The sequence below is a fragment of the Zootoca vivipara genome, chromosome 12, assembly GCF_965207765.1.
Source record: "Zootoca vivipara chromosome 12, rZooViv2.hap1.1, whole genome shotgun sequence".
Taxonomy (NCBI): domain Eukaryota; kingdom Metazoa; phylum Chordata; class Lepidosauria; order Squamata; family Lacertidae; genus Zootoca; species Zootoca vivipara.
In genome coordinates, this window is record NC_142595.1 from 45,815,425 (window position 1) to 45,833,092 (window position 17,668).

A 17,668-nucleotide genomic window follows, 5' to 3' on the forward strand; every position below is an offset into this window, starting at 1 on the left:
GTACATGTCATGTAAACCATAAGCTAAGGGATTTTAAAAACGTTGTATTTTGCAACCATAAGGTCTACTTATGCGAATAAAAGAATGATTTCTTTATGAAGACATTACCTGCCAAGGCTGCAGAGAATGAATTTCAATACTTCTACCATATGCCCTTGGTCTTTGCTTAGATCGGGATGAGTAGAAGGTATGCAGGGTATGAGCCAAAGCATAGACAGCATTATAGACACTGTAGCTATGGCCTGTCATGTGCATTTCAAAAAGACCAGCAGGGAGACTTTCCAGCCTCTCCTCTCCAGTACATGTGTCATCATCCATCATAGGCATCACTGGATCTGGAAATAAACAGTCAAATGCTTGCTCCCAGAAGCCCTTGAAAAAACCATCTGCTTGGGTCCTGGAAGGCTTGATACTCTGGAGAAATTCTGAAAAGTCCGGAAGTTCTCTTGACTGAATTGTGAAGGAAAGTGCACCTTGGAAAAGCTGGAAATCCCAGTTTCTCTGAGGGCCAGTAGATGTGAAATCTATCTGGGATGTCATAATCCATACCTTTCCAAATGAAGCACTTTCTTTATGTCCAAGATCATTAAAAATATTAACCATTCTCAGCCAGGCAGTTGTCAAAGATTCTCCATAGCAGATAAGGGTTCTGGCCTTGTTATCTGTGAGAGATACAAAAATTCTTTCCATTAAATTAGTTATTTCACCTAGATTTTCCATGGAAACTTGCTCTGGGATTCTTTTTGTGAAGGCTGAACAGATTCCATGCTTGGAAAACAGTGGCTCCAGGGTCTTCAAGAAATGTTCTCCTGTGTTATCATCTGCAACAAACAGCCCAACCCATGTCCATCCGAAATACTGAAGTAAACGGATAATGCCAATATATTGATGGCTTTCATTTGGGACCATGCAGTAAAGGGGAAAGCTCTGCAATGCTTGACTCTCTTCTGTGGCAAATGAACCATAGGTGAGCTAAAAGAAAACATACCGTAGCTTTATTGCAGCGATAAGTTAAGATATTTATATGTGTGCCCATTTTGCTATGAGAATGTGACTTTATAACAAAATATTCATTTAAGAACTTTGTGGGTTCCAAAAAAATGACAATTAATCAATTTTTTGAGAAAAATATGCATTTTCCAGTACAGTAGTACCTTGTTTTGCATATGTCTTGGTTTGCATACATTTTGGATTACGAACACGTCAAACCTGGAAGTGCGTGTCCCAGTTTGCAACATTTTTTGAGATTACAAAAATTGGATTATGAACAATTTTGGGGGGGAGGCCCCATTGGCAAAAGCACACCTTGGGTTACAAGCTATTTTGGTTTACAAATGGACCTCCGGATTATGGTTTTAAACCAAGGTATGATTGTATATTTCTTCTGCTTTACCTAAGCCTGGCAGAAGGAATAAAGACACTAATTAGTGTTACCTGTTGAGTTGCCAGTTCATGTAAGCAAACTGAACAATTTTAGGATCCAGCCTAAGCCCTGCCTCCGTCCCACCCTGGGAGGCCTTTTGAGTGCAGGACTTACACCAGTAGTGGCTAAACCATAGCTGAGATGGGATGAGCATATTTTAGTAGCATATCTTCAGCTGATCCAGGATTGGGGACTTAACACTCTCTGAACCTGTCTGAGGCCGGAGTTCCTCTGTGTCACTCATCCCGGAAGATTTTGCCACAGGATTGCTCACCCAACTCTACCCTTTAAAAAAATAAGCATTCTCTTTTAATTTGCATTCTCCCTCATTTTCCAAAACACAGATCCTACCTGTGGAACCTTGTAGAGGGTTAAGATCTCTGCCATATTGATAGATATGCCAGCTGTAAGTCCCCCAATGACGGCTATGAGGTTTTCCTGGATATCACATATGTAGTTGGGGACAAATCTGTGTGATTTGAAGAGCAGGTCCAAAGTGGTACGATAGGTCATCCTTGAATCATAATAGCTGTCATAGATGCGGAACCCAAGTGTAGCATTGGGCAAGATCTTTTGATCATCGTTGATCTCCTTGATGGCAAACACCAAGGCCAGGATGTGCTGATAGAACTTTGTCACTATACTGCCAATGGAGTTGATACATTAATACTTTAATTCACACTTAAGCATTTGATACCACCTTTCCTCAATCCCATTCATTTTTGTTAGAATAGTCTTTTATTTCTTGCTGTTTTCATTTTTGAAATTCTGCATCATAGTGCATATTTCTCCTGATCCTTTTCAAGCAATTTCCTCTAATGCAATTCTATCATCAATATATTTTGTCTTCTCATTTTTTTATTTTTATGTTGTGAACTCCCCTGCAATCTTTGAATGAAGGGTAGTATACAGATTTAATGTATAAATGGTAGTGTACAGAAACTACAACTAATCCAGAATGCGGCAGCTAGACTGGTGACTGGGAGCAGCCGCCGAGACCACATACCACCGGTTTTAAAAGATCTACATTGGCTCCCAGTACATTTTCGAGCACAATTCAAAGTGTTGGTGCTGAAATTTAAAGCCCTAAATGGCCTCGGTCCAGTATACCTGAAGGAGCATCTCTACCTCCATCATTCTGCCCGGACACTGAGGTCCAGCACCGAGGGCCTTCTGGTTCCCTCATTGCAAGAAGCCAAATTGCAGGGAACTAGGCAGAGGGCACCCGCCCTGTGGAACGCCCTCCCATCAGATGTCAAAGAGGAAAACAACTACCAGACTTTTAGAAGACATCTGAAGGCAGCCCTGTTTAGGGAGGCTTTTAATGTTTAATAGATTACTGTGTTTTATTTTTCTGTTGGAAGCCACCCAGAGTGGCTGGGGAAACCCAGCCAGATGGGCGGGGTATAAATAATAAATCATCATCATCATCATCATCATCATCATCATCATCATCATCATTAATTAACAACAACAGCAACAGGTATGTGGGAGTGAAGTTGCTGCTGGATGGGTATCGCTAGTCACTCCTGCTTCACACAAACATGCAGCCTTCTAAAAGACAAGTTATATTTCATTAAAAAGTGGGGAATATAAGTACTTACTGTGGAACCTCAAGTAGCTCATGAGCAGGATCTTCCTTAAATTGAATTTCTGAGGAATGGTAAAATATATGAGAAGCAATCCCACCAATCAGGAGGTCACTTGGCTGGTACCATTCATGTGGAACAGGGATCGGATCACCTCCAGGGCACTGCATTGTATTGACTTTGCACACAATGGGTAGCAGAAGCAGTAGCAAAAGCCTCTGCATAGTTGCAATAAATCTCCTCCTAGGGTGCAGATTCCTTGGTGTTCCTATACACCAACTGCCTGACTTTGACTACGTTAAATGTTGCCTCACTCTCAGAATTCACTTCCTAAGGTGAAACATATCACCCATGCTTTTAGCATGAGCATAGTTTAAATACTAATTTAAATAGCTGATCCTTCTTTCTCTCTTTATGCTGGGTGTTCAATATGAAAAAGTGGTGCTGTGTGTAATCATTATCAAATACCGCCCACTGTCCCCCACTCCCAACTGTCAGTGAGCACTGGGTTTCCTTAATACTTTTCCAAGCTGTTTATTGACTATTTTTTAGTGTCTCTATTAAAGCCTTTCGATATTTGGGTGACTGAACCAATTATTTTGAATTGGATAATTGCAGAGGTAGATAATTACTCATTCAGACTTTAGATTCTGAAGTAACTGCAAATAAGTTGCCTTGTTTTTGTAGGAGAGAAAACTTCAGATTTCCCTGAAGATCAAAGCCCTGCAAGAAAATCAGGACCTGACACAGAGCCATAATCTTACCTAAGGAAACAAATAAGTGCTAAATCCTAAAACGAAATCCACTGTCCAACTCCAGTTTTGCAATAAAATTGTAACCTAGAACGTATTGACATGGGATCAACAAGAGGACCAGTAATACTTGATTTAAGCTAAAACTGATCCTGTAGTCTGGTGTGAGCTGTTTTGTTGAGCCAGGTCAAGAATATCAGAATATCAGGCTCATGTAGCCCAGAACTGAGACATCACAATGATTAACCAAATGCTCACCCACAGGTTCTGAAAGCAAAAGCATTCTCCCCACACGTGATTCCCACCAACTGGCATTGAGAAGCAATACCGACGGTGGAGGTGGAACGTAGCCATTATACTTAGTAGCCAACTGTTCTCCACAAAGGGGGACAGCCCTGGCATATAGCCCTTATTGGGGAAGGTGACAATACACCTCTTTCAGAGAGATGCATCACACTTACTTTTATTGAATCCTTACTTACCGTAGGTTGCCAACACTTCAATGTGAGTACTAGCTAATAAGTTGAAAAATTGGAGACTTGTTGTTACTAATAGTAACAGAGTCCTGCCAACCACTTTATACCCGCACTCCCAACTATACCTGACAGATGGGATTGTTTATAACTATTTTCAAGCTTTCCCCCCCCCCACATTTTTGGTAAGAGATATGAAGACCTTTCTTTTGAGATTTGACCACACATCTCTTCTGTTCCCTAAAGAAATTAGAAATGGAATATTTGTTTCAGATTTCCATGGTGAGCAGATCCCATCTGGAAAATGCATCTACTGTACAGTGGAACTGTCTTATTGCCTGGAGACGTAATCAGTAAATTCTGAAAATAATAATAATAATAATAATAATAATAATAATAATAATAATAATAATAATAATTTATACCCTGCCCATCTGGCTGGGTTCCCCCATCCACTCTAGGCAGCTTCCAACAAATGATGTCTAATGTTCAGAAAATGGAAGCATACTTATCAATCGCATACTTAACAGATCGTGAAGCTGAGGCTCCAATACTTTGGCCACCTCATGAGAAGAGAAGAATCCTTGGAAAAGACCCTGATGTTGGGAAAGATTGAGGGCACTAGGAGAAGGGGACGACAGAGGACGAGATGGTTGGACAGTGTTCTCGAAGCTACGAACATGAGTTTGACCAAACTGCGGGAGGCAGTGCAAGACAGGAGTGCCTGGCGTGCTCTGGTCCATGGGGTCACGAAGAGTCGGACACGACTAAATGACTAAACAACAACAACACTTATCAATCTATTTTTATTTAACAAATTTATACCTTATTTCTTGAGAGAGCTTCTCCACAATGTGCAACAAAATGTAAAGTCCCAGTAGCATCCCAGTGCAACTTGTGTAATATCAATGAAATAAGTGCCAATCTCCCAATCTCAACTGCAAAGCAGGTAGATTTATTGTAGATTTATTGTTTCAGAGATGAAGTTTTTGAGCAGCCTTCAAAGGCAGCCCAATTCACAAATCTGTCCAGATGTTGGTCAACAACATTTTTGGATTACTAGACATATTTCAAATTTTTAGCTAGTGCTATGGGCACATTGTAAAATGGCCGTTCTAGGTAAAATATCCTCCAGCTGTTCTCAGATTACAATTCCCATCATCCTTGACCACTGGTCCTGCTAGTTAGGGATGATGGGAGTTGTAGTCCAAACACAGCTGGAGACCCAAGTTTGGGAAACACCGTTCTACACCAAAGCCAAGGCTGCCATCCTCTACTCATTTACTTGAGACTAAACTCGGTTAAAAGCTGAGACTTACATCTGAATAGATGTGCTGTAAATTAACTATATAGTGAATTATTAGTAGGTGTCTGGCCTTTAGCTGCTTGCAAGCAGGAGACATGTATTTGGTAGAAGAAGGCAATGGCAGCAATCTCTCTCAGAAATGAACCATGCCTTGAATCCAGGAATGAAGGAGAGTTTCAGTGAGTTTGCTTTTTAAAGTGAAGCAATGTATTTCATATCTCCTCAACTGATACACAGATAAGATTGGAATATAGAATTATACCTTGGATTTTGCACATTTCTGAATTTTGTAGTAACAGCTTACGGCTTGAACAACAGCACCAACATGCCTTAAATTTATAAAATGTACTTAGAAATGTTCATATTGAGACTGTCAAAAGTTTAGGATTCTTTTCCACAGATGAACAGAAAACTGTTCTAAAGAAATACAAGATTGACACATATTGATGTGCCCACCCCAAACTTGAATGACAACAAACACACACTGTTTTTGAAGGCAGAAATACACAATGTAAGGACCACCACAAAGCAAACCACCTGTTTCCCTGAATCCCAGCTCCAAAAAGCATAAGAGGGAGGTTTTTAAAACCAGAACAAACTTTGTTGGTCTCTAAGGTGCTAATGGACATTTTTTTAAAAAAATAATAATAATTTAATTTGACTGCGTCAGACCAACACGGCTACCTACCTGAATTTAAAACCTTGTTTGCCTCATGTCTCCTGGAATCCTGTTGGAGCTGTAGTCTGCCGCTTTAATTACAACAATCTTTTTAAATAAAGAAGAGAGAGAAATACACTTGCAGAGATCTGGTTCTTAATGAGACAATTGGCAGGAGAGGTGACATTCCTCCCCTCCCACCCCCCGGGAGATGCAAAACAAATAGAAAGCATCTTTGGACTCATACAGAAAATGACACAATTGGTGTCATACTTAACCACCACCACCACCACTCCACATACAAATTCTCAAGTTCACGTGGCACTCTGCAATGAAAGCATTTCACTTCAATGAAGACATTGAAGACCCTTGATGAATCAGGCCCAAGTCCCATCTGGTTTAGCATTTTGATTCTCCCAGTGGAAGCTTGCATTCTCTCCACTTGTGATTAAAGGTAAAGGGACCCCTGACTATTATGTCCAGTTGTGACCGACTCTGGGGTTGTGGCGTTCATCTCGTGTTATTGACCGAGGGAGCCGGCATAAAGCTTCCAGGTCATGTGGCCAGCATGACAAAGCTGCTTCTGGCGAGACTTCTGGTCTACCGCCAATGCTGCGCAGCAACGCTCCCCTCGAGCTCCGAGGGAACGGGCTCCAAGAGGAGGAAGGAAGAGCCGAGAGAGCAACGCGGTCCCAAAAGAGCTCCAGATTGGGCTTTCTGGAGACGAAGTTACTCGGCAGAGCCCAAAAAGCGACCCCTTTACTCCCCGGCAAGCCCTGTTAGGAGCTCCGGAGCGAGTGGGGTGCTGCATGCCATCGAGCGCCATTGTTACCCTCTCGGAGTGAAGCTCTGAGCTGACAGCGGAGATTGTTCCTAAACAAAAAGAAAATTCTGCTGATTTTGGACATTGTGAGTAAAAACCTTGATTGGCTAAATAATTTTAATGAATTGGTCACGGTGGGAGACTCCCACATTGATTTGCTTTTGAAATATACTCGGAGTCGAGAGTGAATTTCATGCTCTTTATTCAGCTCATAGTCATCAAGGAGGAGAAGAGAAGACGAATGGCTCTTTTCCCAAAACCATCTGCTTATATACATTATTTACACAATGGGCCTTGCGTGATTGGCTACTTCAGGGCTACACCTGTGGGCCAATTATATTGTGGATTGACTTCTGCCTGCAGCCTGATTGGCTGCTCCTACAGGCCAATCAGGTAGCAGATTCACTTCTGCCAGCCGCCTGATTGGCTGCTCCAGCAGGCCAATCAGGTTGCGGATTCACTTCCACCTGGAGTTGGATTGGGTAGCTCCCGCTGATTCTGAATCCTATTGTTCTAGGATTCAGCTCAGTACATAACAGCTTTGAAGCAGTAACCTGACCCCTAGCAGGAAAGGTGAAAGGAAGCAATCAATTTACTGGGAATTGGACTGCTAAAATGCTCCCCTGAAGCAAGCTTGGGGGGGGAGAGGTTTGAACTGAGGTAAATTGCCTGCAAGACTTTTAAGGAAGTTAAAAATCCCCCCCCCCCAGGAAGCTGGATCTGGGTCCCTGGAGAGACCAGTGAATGGATTTATAATTTTGTTGCTGTCAAGATTGGAATATTTTATAGTGAATTGGATTGGATTAATTTACAAAGAGATATTGAAGAGGTGCTTAAGACTGTGAATTAGGACTTGGAGCTATAACAAAAGAATTAAAATGGAGTGGAATAGGCAGAACTGGACTTAAAATGGTGTCTATTTGGAAATTTGATTCCTGCCCCTTCCGGATTGGTTATCTCCTGTTTTCCCATGGGATCTGAAAAGGCAAGACCTATGGCAGACTCAACACCATCACAAGACTTATATTGGCAAAAGCTCTATTTGGAACTTTTGGACATTAAAGATGAACTGGTCAAGAATACTAAGGAATTGCAACAAATTAATAAACAATTAAGTGATGCATGGTGCAGCAAGGAAAATGAGGTGGAAAGAGAAGAGACTTGTTCGGAGGAATTGGAGGAAAAATCACAAACAATAGACTTGGAATTTAAAAGTTGTAAAGGAGAGGAGGAAGACGGCTGGAATGTCCCACAAGTGAGAGATGTGGAACAGAATTTGGATCTGAATAAAGAACTCCTCAAGGGAGAACCGGGGGGACTATTGCACTCCCAGTGAGAGAGGGAGTGCAAGGAAATCTCTGGGAAAATGGGAAGAAAGAAGGAGGGTGCTGGGAAGCAGCAAGAGAAGTGGGAAAACAGCAGAGTTGGTTTAAAAAATATTGGTGGAAGTTTTCGGAAAGGGTGGGAGCGGGTTAAAAAGGCTAATTGTATGATTTTAGGCTGGATTGATTGGGAACCAGCACAGCACACGGAAATGCCATTTACCTTCCCACTGGAGCAGTACCTATTTATCTACTTGCACTTTGATGTGCTTTTGAACTGCTAGGTTGGCAGGAGCTGGGACCGAGCAACGGGAGCTCATCCCGTTGCAGGGATTCAAACTGCCGACCTTCTGATCGGCAAGCCCTAGGCTCTGTGGTTTAACCCACAGCACCACCCGCGTCCCACTTGTGATTAGGAAAAGACTATTGATGACAACTAGCCATGGTGACTATGGACAGCAATGCTTCTGAGTACCAGCTGCTGGAAACCAGAGGAGCAGAGAGATCTCTTGTAGACAAATCTTGCTTGCTGGATTCCCAAAAGCATCTGGTTGGCCACAGTAAGAGTGGGATGCTGAATTAGATGGGTCATTAACCTAATGCATCAGTCTCTTCTTATGATTCCCAGCACTTGATACTGAGAAGCACGTGACAGTGGTAAAATACAGCCATTGTGTTTAATATATGCACTTTTTTAATTTGTAAGTGTTCAAACTGTCGTTAATATCACGTTTTACATTTCTTGGTGGTGGCGCCTGTCCTGTGGAACGCCCTCCCATCAGATGTCAAAGAGAAAAACAGCTACCAGATTTTTAGAAGACATCTGAAGGCAGCCCTGTTTAGGGAGGTGTTTAATGTTTAATTGTTTTATTTCATTTTTCTGTTGTAAGCCGCCCAGAGTGGCTGGGGAAACCCAGCCAGATGGGCGGGGTATAAATTATTATTATTATTATTATTATTATTATTATTATTATTATATTGTAATATGTTTATATTGTTTATATCCCCGTGTCCTTTGTTTTTAAATCTGATTGCAGTACCAAAAAAATGAACAGAAACAGGTCATAGCCTTAATTGATGAATCATATTTTTATTTCTTAAATTTGTTCAGATATGTGAGAAAAATGAAATGAATCAACTGATATGGTATCCTGAACTAACTGATAGGGTAGGTCCACAGCTTCCATTGCCACAAACACCTCAGACGAAATGCAAATGTAATATCAGATTAGCATTACAGTAGTATCAGTGTTCGAAACGCCCATTGTTCTAGTTGCATTTTATGACAGGGAATTTCATTAGCACAAACAGTTTGTGAGCTCTGGGCACAGTACTGTGCCTAAGATTTTAGATAAAAAATTGCAGAGTGGAAGGAAAGGATGACTTTTTACTGCCTCCCCACTGGAGAAGAGACCATCTTAAGAATATTAGGGAGGTGGGCAGGGGAAAAATTAGACAATGTGAAAAATAAACATAATATTTTAGCTGCAGTTCATTCATTTTCAGCTTTGTAGTCTTGTTATAAGAAATGTGCCTAGACATTCCATTTTTGAACCTATAACCTAGGTTTATGGTGTCGTTCAGTTCTTAGCATTCATATCTCAGTTTCTAACACTGAGTAGAATGTAAATATATTATTGGATTCCTTAATTATATCTCTTTGCTAGTTGCTCTCTGATGTTCAGCTTGGGCTTCAGCAGAATAATGTAGCATTTAGGGACAAAGATACAACCCAATAACCCAGCACCAGAGGCTAGTATGGAGAAGATCTCTACAGCTACCATATATTTCCCCTTGGTGCTCAGGTAGGTAGGGACAAAGGACATCCAAACACTAGAAAACATCAACATGCTGAAGGTGATAAATTTGGCCTCGTTGAAAGTGTCCGGCAACTTCCTGGCCAGGAAAGCCACATTGAAGCTGATGATGGCCAGAAGGCCCATGTATCCCAGGACAAGATAAAACATGAGGACGGAACCTTCGTTGCATTCAACTATAATCTCTGTAGCCTGGGAGTGCATGTCCAAATCTGGGAATGGGGGAGAGATTGCCAGCCAAACCACACAAATGCCTGCTTGAAAAAGAGAGCCTGAAAGCACAATGGAGTTGGCCAGTCTTTTGCCCACCCACTTCCTCATGCTAGATCCTGGTTTGGTGGCCATAAAAGCAATCACAACAGTGATGGTTTTAGCCAACACACAAGAAACAGCCATAGAGAAGATGATGCCAAAAGTAGTTTGACGGAGAATGCAGGTCACCTTCGTAGGTCTTCCAAGAAACAGCAAAGAACAGAGGAAGCAGAGGAGGAGGGAGACAAGGAGAATGTAGCTGATGTCCCGATTGTTGGCTTTGACGATGGGGGTATCTCTGTGCTTGATGAAAAGTCTTAGCACGAAAGTGGTGATGAGTGAAAGAGAAACAGAAACCGAACTAAGGCTGATCCCCAAAGATTCTTCAAAAGAAATGAATGTCATAAGCTTGGAGATGCATCTATCTCTACTCTGTTTAGGATATTGATCATCTGGGCATTTAAAGCATTCATCCATGTCTGAAAAAGGAAAGGAGATTCATCATCACTGTGCCAATTTATACGCAAATTGTATCTGAGTCTTAGGACTGTATAGTGGTTGGTTATTCTTTTTTTTTTAGGTTATCATGTGATATCTTTTTTTCTTTTAATTATCTTTATTGAGATTTTAAAACAAGACATATATAACAGCGATAATAGAAAAGAAAGGGGGGGAAAGCATACATATATAATGGGAAAAGAATAAATAAATAAAATAAATAGAAGACTAAACGAACAGACCTACAAACTAAACAATAGTAAAAAGAATTAAACTCAAATCTTAATGTAACATAATCTTAATGTAACATAACCTAATAATGTAACATAACATAACCTAATATAACATAACGTAACATAACATAACTTATCATGATATGACATATCAAACATTCCGTATCTGAATCCATATTTAGTTGATAAATTTATAATAAAGGGGAAAAAAACATAGGATCATGTCTAAAAAGATTTGAAAGGACATTTCAAATTACGCAGTACTAAAATCTGTTATCCCACCCCCTTCACCCCCCTCCATCCTATCGTGACTTCCAGCCTCTCCTATATTCTGATTTAAATTTCTCTGATGGTCTGCATACACATATCTGGCTTGGTTCTTTCTTTAATTTCCTTGGTCTTATTTGTGCCCCTCATAATTCCGCTATGAGTCTCATCTTTTCCACTTGTTTCTGTAAATATATTTTGAGTGGTTGGTTATTCTTTAGCCAACGAATCAGAGCTGTGATTGGCAAGTGACTTGAAAAAGAAACAACACCTAAGCAACAGAAGTCCATGTTGGCCTCTCCAAAAACAATACTACTGTATTCCATCCCCTTTGGTGCACTTTTTCAGTTTCTGTCTCATTTTCTAGAGCTTGGAATCTCAGTAGTTTGCCCTTCTCTTCTTCCTAGGAACAAGGATGCATATTTCCTTTGGTGAATTTGTCTGAACTCAGGTTACTCAGTATAAATCTTTTCTTTTCTTTTTTCAAATACAGCTATAAAATAGCTACTGTGTATATTAAGAAATCCTCTGCCCTCACACAGCAAAAGCAACATTAGAAAAAGAAGAAATGCTTAGCCTGTCTCCTAGGATGCAGGAGCTAAAGTCTAGGCCCTACTTAAGAATTCATTGTATAGTATACTTACACAAATCTTATGCAACTTGCAGATCCATGAGCTCTTTTATGAATGAGCCATGGCCAAATATACCTCCAGTCCCCTGAACCCATAACATCTTGTTGGCATCCCTGTCTGCGCCTGCCAAAAAATGGCTGGGAGAGGACAAAAGTCAACCCACCACTGAACATATTCTCAATCCCCAAGTGTTCCCTGTGGGTTGCATTCTGTCTCCCATCAGCTACTTTAAGGGGCTGTCATTTCTCATTCAGCTTAACAGAGACACAAGACCTCATTTTGCTTGAGCAGGCAGAGGCCAATCCTGGCCGATGTTTATGTGACCCTTCCTTCCTGAATATTTGCAGAAGTGCTTACAAAATTTTGGCAAAATTTGAGCCACCCCACCCCATGTTCTATTTAAGCCACTGGAGTATAACAATTGATGAAGTGCATTACTTACCCATTTGGTCAGAGATCTTCCCTTCTGGGCATGGAGCACAATCATAGCAGCAAAACTTCTCACCTTCCTTCTTTTTCTTCTGATAACCAGTGCGGCAAGAATCTCCACATACAGAAATAGGTGTCACCTATCCAGCGCAATGAAGGGAGATAAATTGTGGGGTGGAGTGTTGATTTACTGTCACACAAAGAAAAATGATAACTATAGATGTGCCTAAATACAGAACATGGCATGTTGCTCTCCCCCTGGACAGAGCTGTTCATAGCTTGTAGGGTATACTTCTGGATCATTTAGACCTCCAATCACATACCCTGAATCACCTATCCTGATAATGGAGCTGTTGCCCAGAGTATCTAAGAATCCACACCTGCTTAAAGCTGCTGTGCCACACAATGATATTGTCATTAATGGTGAATTGTTTCCCTTCCCCAGCACTCGGATCCATCATTCCAACTTTCATTTTAATAAAGGAATTGTTTGGGAACAGGTCCATGTTCATGATATCAAATCTGGCTATCAATTCCCCATGGTCATCAAAAAACATTTTTTCTCCAGCTGAGTTGTTAAAAGAAATTCTTTGAAGAAAGGAGTGAAGCTGGCAGGAACAAAAGGAAAAGGAAAAGGAGAAGCATGACGAAGTTGTTTTGTGAAGTTGTATGAACATGGGTATGACCTGGATAAGATAAAATCTTATTTGTGTCATCCACAAGCCATAGCAAATGAATCAAATACAATCAAGTACAGATATAGCTAGATGTCATTCGCTACAATATTTCCAAATAGTTTTATTATTGTGCAGTGGTTGAACCTGGATCTGGGAGACCAAGGTTCAAATCACAACTTGGCTATGAAGCTCACTTAATGACCTTGGGCCAGTCACTGCCTCTCAGTTTCATCTGCCTCATAGGGTTGTTGTGGGACTGAATTGAGGAGAACTATGTAGGCTACCGTGGAATATAAATGCAATTTTTAAACATTGTTAAGGCTTTTATGAAATCGGAATGCTCCCTCCCCCAACACCTCCCCAAATTAGAAGACACTGGATTCTCTTTCTGCATGGCATCTAGTCAGCATAGGAAAGATCAGCATTATTTCTCAGTAGCTTTAGTTGCTTCAGGAGGGGTGATCTCAGAAGGTGATGCTGGGAGACTGCTTTCCCACACAATCAATGTTGTGAAAACATAATAATGGCCTATATCCCAGTATCACATTGGCCAACACAGTACCTTTGAGAAGTTCACAATCAAGCCTTGAATGCAAAGACGTTCTCCCCATTAATGATTCCCAGTGCCTGGTATTCAGAGGCATACTGAAATGGACAGATGAGGAACCATCAAGTGTCTGTCATCTACCTGACAATTCTAGGGAAAATCATCAGTATTGTGATTTAAACCAATTTCAGAACTCATCATCTGATTACAAGGTGTTTGAAATTGGTGTTAGTTCAGGAAAGGATAAGAGTGAATAAGCTGAATCTTTTCTGAGTCAAGAACTGTCCGAGAACTTCCATCACCCACAATATCTGAGGACCCAAGTTTGAAGAACATCATTATCAGGTAGCTTGGGCAGCAAATGACAATGATCATAACAAATAAATCATTTTACATGGGTGTGAGTGATAGGTGCTCTTTCACTTTCTACTTTACCAGAATAAAACCATTTCATTTGGGAGACATTACCTGCCAAGGTTGAACACTGTGAAGGTCAAGACTTTCAAACACCATCACTGCTCTGTACTTGACCCAAGAGGAGTACGTGGCATGCAAAGCATGTGCTATAGCATAGACGGCATTATAGACACTGTAACTGTGGCCAGTCATGCCCATTTCAAACACAGACCTGGGAAGGCTCTCCGGTTTCTCATCTCCAGTACATGTTGCATTCAGTATCTCCGACAACATGGAATTTGAAAAAGAACATTCAAATGCCTGCTCCCAGAAAACTTTGAAAAATCCATCTTCATCTGCAGAGTTGGGTTTTTTGTTCTGGATATATGTTTGGAACCCATTAGGTTCATTTGAGTGAATTGCGAAAGATATGGCTCCATGGAATAGTTGAAAATTCCATGTCCTTATCATGGATGTTACAGAAAAATCTATCTGAGCTGTCATAATCCATACTTTCCCAACAGAAGTGACTTCATTATATTCATGGAAGAATATAGCTACTATGGTGGTCAACCACATGATGGTCATAGTTTCACCATAAGTGACAAAAGCTGTGGCTTTGCTCTCCATGAAAGGGGTGTTAATACTCCACCCCATATCAATCAATTCATCAAAAGAAAGGAAATTGCCTTGGTTTGGGATTCTTTGTATGAAAGCTGGACAGATTCTATTCTGGGAAAGCAGGGGCTCTAAAGCCTGCAAAAAATGGTCTCCACTGTCATCATCCACAGCAAAGATCCCAATCCATGTCCATCCGAAATGCTGAAGCAAATTGATAATCCCCAAATACTGCTGGGATTCACTGGGCACCATGCGGTAAAAGGAAGAGGCATGTTTTGTATGACCCTCTTCCAGGGCAAAGGATCCATACGCAAGCTGAAAGACCAAAATAAAAATAAAGATTGCTTGTATAGAGCTTGGATATTAAGAAAACCTGAGTGCATTCTTATGTGATTGCCTTTTATACCGCATATGTGGAGGTAAAATTCTTCTTTTAATTTCTACCTTTGCTTAAACAGTGTTATCTTCAATGGTTCATTGGGATATTGCATTTGGAAGAAACGTGGTAACATAATTTAATCTATACACAGTCTCATGATAAAGGGTGTGTGTGTGCTAGACTCCCCTTACTCTGTCCCCTCTTTTTTACCAGTTTTGAGAAGCCATTCCCCAGTTTCCCAGTTTTGAGAAGCAATTCCCCAGTTTACCAGTTTTGAGAAGCCATTCCCCAGTTCTTTAAATATTGGACAATTTATTATTATTATTATTATTATTATTATTATTATTATTATTATTATTTACAGACAGCCTTTCCTTTGTGGCTTTCATAGCTCCAGCATCACCCCAGAATTAGAAAACATGAATTACATGTAAGATTAGCCCACCAGTCCACCCCTATTACCTGTGGGATCTTGTAGAGGACTAAGATGTCTGCCATGTGGAAAGAGATATCAGAGCCAAGTGCACCAATAATGGCTACTAGGTTCTTCTGGGTGCCACATGTATAGTTGGGAACAAACCGCTGTGATTTGAAGAGCAAGTCTAGCATAGTACGATAGAACATCTTCTCCTGGTAGTAGCTGTCATAGATGTGGAACCCAAGTGTGACATTGGGCAAAATCTTGGGATTCTCGTTGATTTCACTGATGGCAAATGCCAAAGCCAGGATGTGCTGGTAGAACTTTGTCACCATGCTGCAAGGAGTTACACGTCCTTTCAAAAACGAGTTCTTCAGTGTGTGTACAATGGAGTTTTCAGAACTCAGGAATGCTAGGACTTCCATAACTTTGCATAAACCGTATCTCAATTTTGAAATGCTCCTATTTAAATATAGTATAATAGTCTTTCTGCGTTTTTGAATAGATGGAGCGGGGGAAGGGAGACAATCACAATGGCAGTGAAAAAGAACTAATTTCAAAGCTGATCAGAGATAGAGAGGGAGGACCACAAACAGATAGCAAAATATGTGGTATATTTGTCCCTTCAAAACAGTTTGTCTATTAAGTCTTTTACTAGTTCTCTGCCCCTGAAGCTAAGGTCTTATCCATGCAAAGCCAGTGCTTTATTATAAAGCAGTGGCAATTCTTTTAAGGCTGGTTGATAATTGACCTCTTAAACTGGGAGGGGTTTTTAATCATTTTTTTTCATTAGGGAGGGGGAATTCTTCTAATGCTGCAGTAAATGCATCTCATATGTATTTTTAAAAAAGAAATACCATGTCTTATATCTTATAATCCCTCTGCTTCCCAATTCAAATGTTATCAGATGTGGAAGTGGAAGAATTTCTTACATTGGAAGATCAATGCCCAGCTCCTGAGAAGGATATACCTGGAAGGAAAATTTGGGGGAAATATAAAGGATCTGAGAAGCAATCCCACCAATGAGGAGGTTCCCGGGCTCGTACCACTCATGGGGAACGGGGAGGGAGTCCATTCCAGGGCACTTCACGGAATGTATTTTGCACCCCGTCAGAGGCAGCAACAGCAACAGCAACAACAACAGGCACTTCACCATCTCTGCATAAATGTTGTTCCCTTGAGCAGAATCTCCTGTGTCCACCTAAAGCCTCGCCACTGGCACCTATCTCAGCTTTAAAAGGAACTAACAATTGATAGCAAAGGAATCTGTCACTATACACTGCAAAGAGAAGCACTGAAGACAGGAAGCATACATGGATTTGAAGCCAGAAGTCTCGTATCATGGAAAGTGGAGGAACTTTCACAATTCAATGTGTCAAAGCCCTGCCAATCTCTTGTCCCTCATTCCGGCTCTAAATGTCACAACAGGAAGGTTTTATAGACACTTTCTGAATTGGTTACTGGTGCTATTTCTGGTGCCTTCTGGGAAACAGTCCACTAAACTGATTATTATGATATGGATAATTATAGGGAGATATAATCACCTGCTCTGAGTTCTAGTCCTGGGTGGCACCATTAGTAGCTGGTGTGTCTAACTTCTACTCAGGTTCTCCTGAGTTTCAGACAGGGGGCATTTTCAGGCCTATCTGGAGATGCCAGGAATTCAACTTAGGACTGTCTGCATGCAAAGCAGATGTTATACCACTGAGCTACAGCTCTTTCTGAATTACCACAATGGTGGTATTGCTTTGAGAGGAGCAGTGACTGGCTTCACGGCTTTTCCCACTTCATGATCTTTTGCACAGCACACACATACATTGTGATTCATGATATACTGACAAGGTGGGCTTCAAACCAGTTTTGTATGATGTATTGATATATCAGCCATCTTTATATGGGGTTAGGCTTTCTCACGTATTTATTCCCTAATCCTGTAATTCCTTATTTGCTTTTCTAATAATAATAATAATAATAATAATAATAATAATAATAATATTTATTTATACCCCACCTTTCCCAGTATAAAAACCGGGCTCAGGGCGACTAACAGCAAATATAAAACATTGATTAAAATGTGACTTTAAAATTCAAAAATTCAGGGGTCGGGGATAAAAAAAAAACCCAGTCAATAGACATAAAATGATCACCAGGGCTAA

The 17,668-nt window shown here is 40.8% G+C and overlaps 3 protein-coding genes across 3 annotated transcripts; all 3 read right to left on the reverse strand.

Moving 5' to 3' along the window:
* Positions 1–93: 93 nt before the first annotated feature.
* LOC148684095 (vomeronasal type-2 receptor 26-like) lies at positions 94–909 on the reverse strand. The gene has a single exon (XM_088655654.1). The coding sequence runs from the start codon at positions 907–909 to the stop codon at positions 94–96; it is 816 nt and encodes a 271-aa protein (XP_088511780.1).
* Positions 910–9,992: 9,083 nt separating this feature from the next.
* On the reverse strand, positions 9,993–15,847 carry LOC118095330 (vomeronasal type-2 receptor 26-like). Its single transcript, XM_088655958.1, has 4 exons — positions 15,557–15,847; positions 12,855–13,082; positions 12,488–12,614; positions 9,993–10,894 (listed from the first exon to the last, which is right to left on the reverse strand). Exons 1-4 carry the CDS (start codon positions 15,845–15,847, stop codon positions 9,993–9,995), a joined length of 1,548 nt encoding a protein of 515 aa, XP_088512084.1.
* LOC148684096 (vomeronasal type-2 receptor 116-like) lies at positions 14,149–14,967 on the reverse strand. Its single transcript, XM_088655707.1, has one exon. The coding sequence runs from the start codon at positions 14,965–14,967 to the stop codon at positions 14,149–14,151; it is 819 nt and encodes a 272-aa protein (XP_088511833.1).
* Positions 15,848–17,668: the final 1,821 nt, after the last annotated feature.

What these genes read in the sequence shown, in the direction of transcription:
- LOC148684095 (XM_088655654.1), bottom strand. Translation starts at nt 909, where the DNA reads ATGGTCCCAAATGAAAGCCATCAATATATTGGCATTATCCGTTTACTT.
- LOC148684096 (XM_088655707.1), bottom strand. Translation starts at nt 14,967, where the DNA reads ATGGTGCCCAGTGAATCCCAGCAGTATTTGGGGATTATCAATTTGCTT.
- LOC118095330 (XM_088655958.1), bottom strand. Translation starts at nt 15,847, where the DNA reads ATGGTGACAAAGTTCTACCAGCACATCCTGGCTTTGGCATTTGCCATC. An exon ending in TCCTCTACAAGATCCCACAG is followed by an intron (nt 13,083 to 15,556) that starts GTAATAGGGGTG and finishes TGTTCCTGCCAG; the next exon opens with CTTCACTCCTTTCTTCAAAG. An exon ending in GGCACAGCAGCTTTAAGCAG is followed by an intron (nt 12,615 to 12,854) that starts GTGTGGATTCTT and finishes TGCGCTGGATAG; the next exon opens with GTGACACCTATTTCTGTATG.